This window comes from Pogona vitticeps, chromosome 5, assembly GCF_051106095.1.
Source record: "Pogona vitticeps strain Pit_001003342236 chromosome 5, PviZW2.1, whole genome shotgun sequence".
Classification (NCBI taxonomy): Eukaryota; Metazoa; Chordata; class Lepidosauria; order Squamata; family Agamidae; genus Pogona; species Pogona vitticeps.
Window position 1 is genome coordinate 27986307 of NC_135787.1, and position 14328 is coordinate 28000634.

The 14328-nt window shown below is 40.0% G+C and overlaps 1 protein-coding gene across 2 annotated transcripts in view; it reads right to left on the minus strand.

Annotated features, from left to right (window-relative positions):
- Positions 1 to 12135: 12135 nt before the first annotated feature.
- LOC110083896 (bifunctional heparan sulfate N-deacetylase/N-sulfotransferase 4) overlaps positions 12136 to 14328 on the minus strand; it is a 138951-nt gene continuing 136758 nt past the window's right edge. For both annotated transcript variants that reach the window (XM_078376627.1, XM_078376626.1), the window contains one exon: positions 12136 to 12966. In XM_078376627.1, coding sequence (XP_078232753.1) covers positions 12847 to 12966 — 120 coding nt within the window. In that variant the 3' untranslated portion in view covers positions 12136 to 12846. The remainder of the gene's footprint in view (positions 12967 to 14328) is intronic.

The window sequence follows — 14328 nt, forward strand, 5'->3', positions numbered from 1 at the left end:
CAACTGACGGACAATATCATGTTAAATGAGTGTGTGTGTGCATGTGTGCATGCGTGTCTGTGTTCAGTCTGTTTTTTGTGTCTGGCTTTTGAAGAAGCCTCCCGCCAACCTAGCGGTTCAAAAGCATGCAAATGCAATTACATAAATAGGGACCACTTCGGTGGGAAGGTAACAGCGTTCCGTGTCTAAGTCGCACTGGCCATGTGACCATGGAAGATTGTCTTCGGACAAACGCTGGCTCTATGGCTTGGAAATGGGGATGAGCACTGCCCCCTAGAGTTGAACACGACTGGACAAAAATTGTCAAGGGGAACCTCTACCTCTTTGAAGAAGCGGTGGATTTAGGGAAAATGGGGAGATGCCAGAAAAAATGCTTTCTACATGCTTGCTATAAACCACATGTTGTCCACCTTTGTTCTACCTAATGGTAGGTTCCGTATTGGGAACATTGCCCCTGATCCTAGGTGGTACTTATATAGCCATCATGACCAGGAGCCTTAGTACAAAAGGATATCCTGTAATGGCAACATCAGGCCATTTCCTGGCATTTTGAATCGCGGATAAAGAAGCACTTTCATAAACTGCAGGTTTTGTTAAGAATTGAATTTCCTGGCTTTTTAAGATGAAAGTTTGGAAAACATGACACAACATGTTCATAGAGCTTTTGGTGCAATATAGCTTTTCTTCCTCAGGTTGTCTGAGGGTTTGAAAATCGGAACATAATTTTCTAGTTTTCTCCAGAGTTGGCATGGTAATGTTAGTGTACCTGTCAGAATATAGAAATTTTATAGACCTGAACCTGGATAAATGTATTATTAACGAGCTGCCATTGTGCACAGATGTGTGTATGCTGAGTCACTCTGACTATTGAGAAGATGATGCAATGTCTGGAAATAAGAAGACACCCAGGTGCAGAAGATGAAGCCATGTGTCTTCTGATTGGACTAGAGAAGCCATGTATATGTATATAAGTGAGCAGTGTCTTTGTATCATTCTCTTCTCTCTGCACCATTTGCTGCAATCCACTATGTCCATTTGTGTAATGATGTCCTGCCATGCTGATGTGATGCCTGCCTGTAAATACTTGTAAATACTGTAAATACAACCGTCTGGCAAAAGAAGAACTTGTAAGTGTCTTCAATAACTCTGCGCATTTTCCTGTCGCCAAATCCTTGACAGTACCTCTTAAAGAGTGCATTAGTTTCTCCATTGTATGTGTGTTGCAATTACACCTTTCCTTTGCCATTTCATTAAGTCAAAAAAGCTCTTCAAAATATTTCAGCACAAAGGGAGTGTAGCCACATCCCATCTATTCTTGCCTCTGTCTAATTCCAGCAACCATAGTGCAGATCATGTGATCATCTTCTGGGATCCTCTAGCACTGACTAATTCTACATGAGGGAGGTTGCTGTTAGAATCTGTGTGTAGTGTATGTATGCTTACATTTCTGCATTAAAATGCAAGGAAATTGAATTCTTCAAAAAACTTTTTATGGTTTATGAATGTGGGATATTGTGTATCTTTATCCACAATTCAGAATACAAAGATATGAGCTGATAATGCAGCACAATATCATGCCCATGTTTCCAGCAGGAAACAGGATGCCAAACTTTACATAGCAAAGGGCAGCCTGAATGTTGATAACGCCAATGGCAGTAGTCAAGATGGTTTACCGGATATACTCTTGTACCATTCACACTTGTTCAAAAACAGCTCTGACAATTATTTTGTATTTGGATGAGAAGTGATTTATTGATTTTAAAAAAAGAGTCAGCTCTGGAATTTTCCCTTGCTTGATGTCAGTTTGTGAATGGTAGTGATTCTCTGCTACCACAACATAAATATACTGGAATGACACAAGACTGTGGAGGAAGCAAAATGATTGTTTGTTACCATTTGAAGTGCCAGTGGGGGGAAATATCCTGAGTGTGGACAGAGAACCAAAGCTTTGATACCAGCTATGCTAAAGGCATGCCCCACCTTTGAGAAAATGTTGAAGAATTTCTCCTTCTTTTAGGGAAAAAAAAGGTAAAATCCTCTCCCCCTTTCACTGCCTACAGATTTTGAGAAACCATTTGTTGACTTCTTTGGAATTAGGATAAAGCCTTGAGCTTAGTTTGGTTCCTACTCAAATGGATACCCAATTAATTCAGTTTCACTTATCCCATTCTGAAGGGAGCATAGGGAAGCTTACTTCAACCAAGAGTTCTTCTTGTACATTGATGCGCTGAAGAGTCTGGGGTGAGGGAGGAGAAGAATATATGCAGAAGGACTGAAGAGGGTCACTGGAGAGCCATTACGTAGTAGTGTCAGTTTATAGATTTTCAGTTGCTGTTTGTATTTTGACTGATTAACTAATCAATCATCCTCCATTTTCCCTATTTTAATACAAGGGTTGGGGGGGGGGACAAACCATTCTAAATTCTGAAGGTCTAAGCCCAAACATCTACTTCTGAGAAACGTACAGGTTCTGTGCAATGAAGGGCCTTTGATTTTGGCATTTAATTATGTCTCAATTGGATTATAATAATCCTCTTCCTTTCCCTTGTTTCTTGTATTCCATTTTCTATACTTGTCTTGCACTTAATTAAAAATGCAGGCAGTGCAGCTAAGCTGGTGAAATTAAGGCCGACACACGGGAGAATTGTGCATCTGGTGAATCTTATTTTTAACCTCTAAATATCTGAGCCTCAAGGGATCTTGGTGGGAGATATATATTTTTTGTTCTAATATAGCAAAATCTGACAAAAACAATTCCATGGGCATTGCTCGAACGGAGGATACATTTCCCATGGGATCTGTCCTGAATAAAGCTATCCTTCGAAAACCAACTGTGCTATACCGTTTGGAGTAAGCTCTGGTTTTTACAAGTGTAATTATAGATATTCCCAAGGGCGGAGAAAATATTCGTTAGTGACAGGGACATATAAAGTTGGAGAAAAGTGCAGTGCACCTTGCACAGCAAACCGTATGTTATTCTATGATACCTGCTGGGTAAAGGTAACGTTACTGAGGCTTACACTGTGATCATAAACAGTGGGATATTAAAAGCAAAGCAGTTCATTTCAACATAATAGTATTTTTAAAAGCCTGCTATGGGCTTAATTCTTATTTTATTCTGCTCCTCACTTTCTCCAATAAATATTCTCCATATTTTACCCTCTCTCTGTACAGGCATTCTAAAGAGATCCAGTTACTTGCTGACTAGAACAGTGGGTGATAACAATTATAAAAATACACATTCTGCTTCAGAGAGAGGCATGAAAGAAGAGATGGGTGAGAATATCATTTCAGTTCATTTTAGATATGAATTTTCCAAAATTCACAAATTTCTTCACCTATGGGACAGAAAGAGCTTGCTATTTCAAATGTAGGGAAAAGTAGAAAGAGACAGATTCCTCAACCCAGACTTAAGACACTGAGCACTCAAGACTTGAAATATGAATTCCCAACACATTCAACTGTGTTTTGTGGTTGTGTAGCTCTTCATCTGTATGGCAGGCAGGTATAACATGACCTTATACTGGGAATAGCTGTACAGGCTGAATTAGGCTTGGAGAGACTGAGAACAACTTCATTTGTGTTTCTTGTTTGTTTTGAAAAATTGACCAACATTTGCAAATGCTTTCCTATTTTGGGATGGAAATAATGTAAAGTTTTCCAGATTGACAGATTCTACCATTCCTCTCCAGGTTGTTAATGGCCAAATGGATGGTAGATATGCTTCCCTGGCTGGATAAAAAAGCATATGGGCAAGGGAGGAGGATATGCATGTGTGCTTCTTGCAGTTTTGGAATAGGGAACTATGTCAGTCTGTGCAAGCTTATCAGACAAAATCCAAAGGAAAATAACATCAAAAACAAAAGAAAAGGGGGAAGAGAGAGAGAGAGAGAGAGAGAGAGAGAAACATCTGGCACCTTAAATACTATTACATTTTAATGTGAGCTTTCATGGATCACATCCACTTCTTCAGACATATAGAATAAAATGAAATACAGGATGAAACACCAAATGCGAAAGCTCACATTACAATATACAGTAATAGTCTTTTGGTGCTACATGTTTTTCTCTCTTTTTTGTTTTTTGTTCCATTTTTGCTTCCCCCCCCCCAATTGGATTTTGCCTGGTATGCTTCTTGCAGTGAATTAGTTGCTTAGATCACTGGTTCTTAACCTTGGGTTACTCAGGGGTTTTGGACTGCAACTCCCAGAAGCCTTCACCACCAGCTGTGCTGGCTGGGGTTTCTGGGAGTTGCAGTTCAAAAACACCTGAGTAACCAAGGTTAAGAACCACTGGCTTAGATGGTTGGTCACACCTGTAGCCAGGACAGTGGCAGCAGCCCAGAATATAACCATCTCCTTCCTCTTAGCCCTCTTAGACTAATAGATTCTTTGCACATTGAATAACCTTGTCTAGACAAAGGATTTGATTAGCATGATGACTGCTTTCGTCTTCTTTTGCACCTAAATCAACCCTAAAACCTTTTCTCTTTTCTCTGCAGTCTCACTGCACACTCTTTGGGACCAAAAGTTGTTTGTTCAGAAATCGTATTGTTATAATTACCTAACCATATTCATTGTGCGTTATTATTCTGGCTTTAGCTGGGGTTGTGAAATGGTAGCCCTTCAGACATTGCTGGACTACATCTCCCACAATCGCTGGCCTTTGGGACTATGGCTGATGGGTGCTGAAGTACAGCCAACATCTGGATGCATAAATTACCTCTGTCCTGCTCTTTAAAGGAGATGTTCAGATTCTCTAGTCAGGAGAGCTGGTTCCTTCTTTCCCAACCTACATAGACCAACTGGTGTTTCCCTGCGGAACACACATCAGCTGGAAAACTTTCCAGATTGTGATTGTTTACCTCAAGTTAGATAACTATATTGGATATCTAGTGCCCTGGTACTTTTGTTATATCCCAGATCTTCTGGCCCTGGGGACAAGCATTTGGAGATACTGCTTGGGTGGGAACTGGGGGCTCCCCAACCAGCCAGCTTCAGAGAACCCAGTCCATCTGAGTGAGACCTTTTAGGGACAGCCTTGAGGATAGCCCTGAGACCATGGGGGGCAGCCACTGTTTAAACAGCTCTACAAACCAGAGAGGGACCTGCAAGCTTACAGAGGAGGTGGCAGGAGGGCAGGGGCCATGGAGCCTGGCAGGACTGAGTCTGGAGTCTGTGAACTGGACTATGTAAGCTGGACTAACTTGGCAAATGCCACACAGACTTGAGGACAGGCAGCGAAGTTAACTACCCTGCACAGAAGAGGTGTTCCATACAAAGGTATACTTTGGGGAAGGTGACAAACCTGTGGATTAAAAAAATCATCTTGTTGTAACCTAAGTCACTCTCCTGTGTAAGGATGATGACTTCAACAGGGCTTTCTAATGTCCTTCCACCCGTGGAAGGCCTGGGCATCCACGTCACCAGACAGCCTATTGCAGCTGTATTCTTTGAGTTGAAGTGACATTTGGCTTGCAATCTACCTCTGCTATCCCTTTGTCCTTCCTGTGTGTTCCCCACTTCCCCCAAAAGCCCTATACTGCAAACTGAATAACAGGCGGCAGACTACATTTGACGCAGGAATGTCTACTTCTTGCCTGGAAAAATCACTTTCTTCAGGGTGTCACAGATCTAGGTGTTGTGTCAGGAGAAGACATCCATCCTCCTTTCTAATCTCTTTCCCCAAGGTGAGGCTCAGAGTTTAGTGTAACTCATTATAAATAACAATCTAGTTCTAATCTCTTCCTTTATTCAATAACTAGAGCATAAGTGAGTTAAATTAGAATTGTTATATAATGGATAACATTAATTCTTTTACATTACTTAAAATGTGTTATTTTTGCATAGAATACATGTAAACTGGAGCAGGACAAATGAAAATAGTGGTTAATGCTACTGACTGAATATTTCAATATATATACTGTATATGCACAGAGGTGGATTTCTGAAGGTCATCCCTGACAAGAATGCAGTGGAACATCTTTCCTTTCTTTCTTTTGTTCACTGCTGAAAGGATTATTTTGTACTGAAGAGTTATTTAATTATCAAGTAATTAAAATTCCAAAAGTCTGTCATTGAGTTAAAAATGTAGCGTCCTGTTGGTTTGAAATGCTTTAAGCAAATCTAGTCAGACAAAAGAAAAACTATTTACATATTGTATGTCATCAAAAGATTGCTATACCTATCTTTTTTTAATAGTTTGGGGAGTTGCATTATTATTTGTTGTTAAGTTATTAGCTGTTAATTATTAGCTGTGACAGTGGTGAGATGCTGAATATTGTTTATTATTAGTCTGGAATAAAATAAATCTTGTTAAGGGCCTGACAATCCAGCTCCAGTGAATGTCTTGTTTCAAAACTCTTTATTTGCTCTGCTACGTGGTGCTCCTCAATCCCACTGGCAATAAAACCTGTGTTTAATTTTTAGCATACGGTGACACTGTGAGCATGCCAGGTAGCTGGCGTGCTCATAGTGAGCTGTCAGGCCCCTTTAAGATGGCTGAGAGAGTTCAGACAGGGGAAAAGGCTAAGGCACAGGGAAAGAGGAAGAGAAGACAGCTGGGGAAGATGTAGCAGCCTAATGAGAAACATCTATCTGAAGCAGCCAGGAGCTAGATAAAAAGGAGATAGGGCTTTAGGAGGGTGCAGGGCAAAAGAAGAAGGGGCCTGGGTTGCTGCTGCTGCTGCTGCTGCTGCTGCTGCTGCTGCTGCTGCTGCTGCTGCTGCTGCTGCTGCTGCTGCTGCTGCCGCCGCCGCCGCCGCCGCCGCCGCCGCCGCCGCCGCCGCCCAAGTAAGCCGCCGCCGCCGCCGCCGCCGCCGCCGCCGCCCAAGTAAGCCTGGAGGGCTGAATGATGTTCCTCCACTCAAAGGACCACTGCTGACTGGTGATGGAGCCTACCTGCTCCCCCCCCCCCAGTACTCATCCTAGAAAGGCAAGGACCCAGGGGAAGGGAAGTGCAGGGCTGGCATCTGGTGTCCATATCAAGGACAATACAAATTGTTTATGAGCTGTGCAAAGTCTCATGTTAAGGGGCCTGAACTTTGGGGACCATCAATGAGGATAACTGAGGATCCCCCTGAGGGAGAGGATGCCCAAGGAGTGGTGTATACCCATCAACCTGCATCTTCCAAGGCTGCAGGGATTCTGCAAAGCTGTAGTGCAACTATAAATGAAGTGTCCATATGTTTAAACCCTGAATTTGTGCTGGGGAACCCAGCTGTTGCCAGGGCCACAGTGCTGGGGGGATGGCCACATCCACACGTACACGTGGGGCATGTGCATGGGTGGACTACTGTGCCAGGGGAATGAATTTTTCTGTTCCTCTGGCAGAGGACCATTTATTTTGTGGTGGAGGTGGAATCAATTGATTCCACATATGTGAACTGCTGCTTTTTTTTAATGGTCCTATCGGATACAGTGCTATATGAGATAGCAGAAATTATTTTTAAAAACAGTGCTGTGGTTGTTAAAAGTCAACATTTGCCCAATCACTCCCCATGACCTGCCCAAAATGTGTCCCTTGGTGACCACTCCCATGACCTGCCCAATGCCCCCATTACATGTCCAATCTCCACCCCATTTCCTGCCTGCACCTGACATGGTGTGAGGATTCAAACACTGACACAAATCTTTTGGATTGTGGCTAAAGTTCATATGACTTTAGCCTGAACCCAAATCTATCCCTCTTCTGGTTTATTTCAGCAGTGGGAACAGGTGGCACATAACAGGTGGCACATAACATTCCTTACTTTAGGTCCCTATATGGGACCTAAAGTAAGGAAAACACATTCCCAGTATATCTAGTATTGCTAAACGAATGATATTGCAGCAATATTCAGACATCTTTCCATCATCATATTTCTCTCTTAGCAAAGTAGCAGTGAGTCCAAGTAATGGCATGTTGTATTGAATAAATTAAATAGGAAATCAGTGTTGAGTCTAGAGTTATGTCATCTTCTTTGTTCGTGTCAAAAGCAATCCATCAGCCAATAGTGGACCATCATTTCCCAGGGGACACACAGGCATGTTCTCACATTCTTCAGGGAATGCCACTGATGTAACTGAAGTATCTTTTGAACCAGTCATCCAGAGAAACATAACAGTGCTATCACTAAACATTAAATTAACATTATTACTTGTATGCCTGATGTTACTCATACAGCAGTTGCATGGCAACATTTGAAGCCAATGGTTGTTTACATATTATACTGAGTGGGTAACATTAGTTGTGGAGCAAGGAGAAGAATCATTATGTCTTGAGCTGTTAATTCTCCAGTGTGAGATGGGCAAATGACAAGAAAAAATTGTGGCACTGTGCAGCTTGAAACATTGAAAAGAAAGCCACAGTCTCAGAGGTCAAAGAAAAATCTAGAGGTCAACTGGAAAAATCAGCAGTAGCTGAACATGCTCTGAAACAAGATGCACATGAAATCCTATTTCAAAACACAGAAATACTGCACAACGCCAGCAATCATTATGTTAGACTATACAGGGAAGCCATTGAAATCCACAAACATCAGCACAGCTTTAAAAAAAACCCAAAACAACAACTCAAGAAAGCCTGGCTCCCAGCACTGAAAAATACAGCCTGCAAAAAGGTCAACAAACTTGGCTCAGCCACAAGGACCAGTGATCACTGCACACAAAAGACTAGCTAACAACACCCATCAATTACAGTGACATATCCTCTCCCCCTTATCACAACAATACACCCATTTAAAAAAACACCCTGATGACCATAATCACCCAATCTTCTGGAAAGGACAAAAAGCTGATCCCACAGCTACAAATACTCAACAATCCCACTCACTACACCAGAACGCAGAGTTCTGACTCCTGCCCTCTGAAGATGTCAGCCACAGAGACTGCCGAAACGTTAGGAAGAAAAACCTGCAGAACACGGCCAAATAGCCTAAAAAACCTGCAACAACAAAAAGCCTAGTTGTCTATTACACCAGTGCCCTGCTTTGTTTAGTGAATTTTACAGAAGCTTCACATGATGCCATTCTTGACTTGTAATCGTCCCCTTTTCTTCCAGCAATTTTTAAAACAGAAAATCCATGAAGACGAAAAGGACGTAAGAGTTACACAGTGTCATCTAACTTCTAGCACGAGGACACCGACCATCTGGACATTTCCTTAAAAACTGGAAGGAAACAATGGGATGCTACCTACAGCAGATATTTTTAATCTGTAGAAGTGAGAAGAAGAGAAAATGCAGTGTATTTACAGTTTCATCTCCATTCTTTCAGCAAACAAACAAACAAACCTTCCAAATAAACAAGAAATACTGCAGGAGGGAGATTGAAAATTATATTCTCTTCAGTTTCAGCATCAAGTATATATCCAGGCAAATGGGATTTGCGACGGTTAGATAGAAAACAATCCATTTTCAAGGTAGTTAACATCAAAGTCTATGTTGAAATTACTTCCCAATGGGATGTTTATGTTTTCAAAATCTATATTTATATATATGTAAAAAACTATCCAGTCCTGGTAACTTGGCAGACATAAAAGTTTGTGATTCTTTATTTATACTTGTAGAACAGGGAGGATCCAATCCTTGGGTCCATAACTTGAGAAACTGCAGGGAAAGGATGCACTGGATGCAGAGAAGGAGATGACAGTTAAAAGTTGTAGAGGTAATTTTGCCCTTTGATGGCATCTTTGCCCTAGAAATTATTGTTGAATGCATACAGGTTTGAAACATCATGGGTTTCTGAAAAGAGTTATGGATGATCTCAGCATTTTCACAGAATTATAGGTGAGATCATGCCTAATGGAACTGCTTGTCAGACTATATTTTTCAGGAAAAAGGAAATGGAATAATTACCAAATTAATTTGTATCTACAGCATACTATCAAACTATGCAATAGACATCATTAGACTCTTGCCTCTTTGTATTGCATATGAACTTGCTTTGATTTTATGATTGGTCATCTGGAGGTAAACAGGGCTTTCATTTTAAAATCTGATTGCTTAGGACAGAACTTTGAAGGAAGTCTGTTTTTGGAGAGAAAATATTGCAAGGACAAAAAAAATGCATTTTTCTTAATTTGGTCTCTGCCTTGAGAATTCTTCCAAAATACCTTTAGAGCAGCTGCATAGTTGCTTATGTATGATGACACGATGTGAAACAAAAATAGAGAAATTATTAAGAAATATTAATTAAAGGGCCTGATCTGGTGGTCTGCCAAAACATAGTAAATCAGTGGGGTATAGTGGTGGACTAGGATTTAGGACATCTGAGTTCAAAACCCATGGTGGGAAAAAGCTGCATTGATTTTATTACAATTTTTTCCAAACGAAAATTGGATCTCCAGCACCTAGCTACATATCAATGGCAGTTGCCTGGAGAAGTATGTTTAGAACTATACCTATATTTTATGGAACAAATATTTTATTAGTGTTACCTATGAATGTTAGAGGCATCTGGTTCTAAAACTAAATTAAGTGAGAAAATTTTAGTACAGAGAAATAGTTGCTTCCAAGCAGAATTCTCACAATTCAGCATGAAGATATTAGATTGTGGGCTAGTAGGTCTAAATGGACTGGTTATCCTTCATCCTCTTTGATTCCTGTTTTACAAGGTCTGATGACATCATGACAAACTATTTAATAAGATCTGGCCTCCCCAAACAGTGCTGAACTGGTATAGATAAAAGACAAAATTGCTGAAGTTTCGTCCCTGGATGACAAAGCAACTAATACCTAAGAATAAGAGCAGAGAAAAATGCAGAACATAGAACATATTCAATCAGTTTCATTGTTTTAAGTAGCACCGGAATTATACAGAGATCTGAGCCCCATCTGCCTTTTGTGCTGGCCCTCTTGGTTGCTCTGTTTAGAAAGGTATCTGGGGCATAACTTGCATATGTTATGTTGTATCAGAAAGAGGTAGGTCTTACGGGTTAAACGAGCTTCTTTTCTACATCGTATTGGGGATGTTAAACCTGTTTCTGAGTCTCACCTTCCCAGTAAACTAAGAATTTAATTTCAAATTGGGTTTGGATTAAAATATGCAGATTTCTTTCTATTCAGGAAATACATGCATTCAATAAAAACAAAATAGTGGAAGGAAGAAAGATAAGTGAGAAGATTTGCCCATTTAGGACTGGGGTTTTTAATGTTGAATTCTGAAAAGTCTGAAGCCCTGCTCAGTCATCTTTCACGGCATGTGGATGAGGTCCTTTGTGACAACATCTCTTTAATCATAGAAGTGCAACTGTCAGAAGAGAGGGTGGTTGTCCAGGTGAGCCTGAAGTTATATCGTAGGCCATGTGGGCACAATAGCCTCCTCTTCTTTAACCTTTGTGCAGCAGGCAAATACAATGCAGTCTCTCCTCTTTGCTTAGAATAACTGTCCCTACCTATTTAATTTGGGTGGATTGGATGGCAGATAACCTTGTTTGTGTTCATTGTCTTGCCTTTGGGGGCATCTTAAAGACTATAATGTTTAATTTCATAAACTGCAGTCTATCAGATGTAATGTGGTCTTTAAAGTGCCACAAGATTCTTTGCTATTTTTTTTTTCTGAAACAGGGTAACATATCTATCTGTAATTCATTTTTGGAACAACTGCCAAACAAAGTTTCTTCATATTTGACAACTGGAAGTTCCCACTATGGTTCATCTGCAAGCATAGATCTGTTAGCCATGGATCAGGGCTGGTCTCTTTGCATCATGTTTGATTGGTTGTCCCTAGAAATCTCCTCCTTTTTTTGCCTGGCTTTTTTCTGTCTTCTTATTTGTATCCTGGAGTGCATAATCTTTTCATCACCTTGTTACCTATTGCCACCCCTCCTTTATCTCACTTTATTTGCAATCCTCTTTCTTCTTAAGTATTTTTCATTGCCACTCAAGTTGCCAGCAAAGCCAAACAGTGAGAGGTGAAAGGGGTTGAAATCAAGCAAAATCTGGAATGCCGTGTTGTACAGTGGAAGCATAAAATCCATACATTGTGATATTACATATATCTTTATAGTCATGAAGCAATAACCCAAGCCTCCACACCCCCATATAGAAAAATTTAAAGGCACTGTTATTTAGCAACTATAATGTCTTGAACAGCAAAACAGAGTAGCAAGAGATCTCTATAATCATAGGGATAAACACATGCATTTCTACTGGAAGTTGGAAGTAGAATGATTTTATTAAAAATACCCATACCGAGGAAAATTGCCAAAGGAGCATCCGAAGCTCGTGGGTCACATATTGTGCTATTTTCGTACAGAATCCAATATTCTTACTAGATTATTAAAAAGAAAAAGAAAGAAAGAAAAAAGCAGTATGCAGCTATCAAATATACTAGAAAAGACAGCCCCCTGGAGATTGTAACAACCTTTATTTTAGTTGCAGTAGTATAGAATACAGGTGTTTGTAAAACCAGCCCCAAAATAACAAACGGGGGGAGGTTGTGCAAACTGAACCAAAACTGTAGTTGTCAAGGAAATTACAAACCTTGCAATCCATAGAAAAATGCTTCCATTCTTTGCTTGTGTCTTGACAGGTGTTAATTTATCATATATGATAAAGACTATCAGTTGTAAAATATAGTTCCTAGGACTTTTCTGGTTAAACAGAATATGCATGTGTCCCAGACTGAATAAAGATTAACAGCTCCTTGCTCTGTAACCTTTCCTGGAAGTTGACCCCAAAGATAGTAATAAACAGCCAGCAAAGTGCATTTATAACAATTCCCCTTTTTTCCCCCTGTGCATCCCTTTAAAAAACAACTCTTCAATAATTATTTTTCATGAGGTCCTCTACTAACAAGTGAGCCAGAAAGTGACGGATGGTGAAGTGAAGGAAGCAGGGTTTAGGTACTCTGTCTTCTTCTTGATGCTATCTCACTTTTTGAAGCTCTTGTCTTAGCCAAGATGGCAAAGGTTGTCCCAGTCTGTGTAGCAATTTGGACAGTTCCACGTTGTGATCTCGGTAGTAGTTGGAAAGGAACTCTCTAGACTGGCAATAAGGGAAACAAAACAAAAATGTCAAATAATTAAGAGCTATTGGGAGTCCTTCACAGGATTTGTTTAAATAATCTCATGAAAAGAAATCCACCACATTCAAAAGAGTAAAAAAAGTATATAGGTTATTATACATATTTATTACATCTTGAGCAATTTATATAATAATGATGATGATGATGATGATGATGATGATGATAATAATAATAATAATAATAATAATAATAATAATAATAATAATAATAATAATAATAATAATAATAATAATAATAATAATAATAATAATAATAATAATAATAATAATAATCTGTGTCATCTAACAGGGTTGGTCGAAACTACAGCTGTAATTGTAGTGTAATTATGTTATTTAAAAGGGTGTGCAATGTTTGCAACAAGAAGATGCCTACCTCTGAAATTAGGCCTTCCAGCCCTATAGGAACTCCTAAAGATACTGGTCAGGAGCTTTCCTTTGCCAACTAGTAAAAAGCCTAGGTCAACTTAGCGCCAGCAAAAGGGATAGAAAATATATTTCGTGCCAATATTGGAACCCTTACATTGCATTTTAACAAGTGGGGTCATTCAAGATCATGGCTCTACCATGCCTCTGCTGTTAACATGGTTTTCTATACAGACCACACTTCTATACTTCTGACGAACAAGCTAGCCGACATGGAAGCTACTGGATGACATGGAGCTACTGGAGCCAGCAGTTCATTTCTGCACTGTGCCTTGTAGAAGAGCCAGGCTGTGCAGTTTGGGGCCAGTCCCGAAGTGCTTCCTGAAGAAGAAAATGGCAAACCATTTCTGTAGGCCTAGAAAATTCTGGAAAGGTTTAACCTTAAATCAGAACCAATGTAATGGCATTATACATGTTATTTTCCAGTAAGCAAGAATATGTAGCATAAATCATTGCATTAGACTGCACAAGGCACAATTGAGCTCCCATTCAGTTTTGTGCCACCAGTAAAGGTCAACAGTTTTGGTTCCCTGCTGAGCTCCATGGGTATACAATGGACAACTTTATTTTTATTTTATTTATTTATTCAATTTATATCCCGCCTATCTGGTCGATATGACCACTCTAGGCAGCTAATGTTCAAAACTTCTGGCTTTGCTCTTCTTCCTCCCTGTCTGTCCAAATACTTCTATCCCTGGCCATGCAGGGGGTACACATATGCTGTGTGTACTTTATATAATCCTTGCACCCTAATATTGTGCTTCATATGTATGAAGAAGTGGCTTGCAATTCATGAAAACCCACATAGAAATGGATGGTATTTATAGGTGCTACAATGGTATTGCTTTTGCTTTTTTCTGACCAAGTGACCAGTGACGTGTGAAAAGAGAGGAAAGGGTA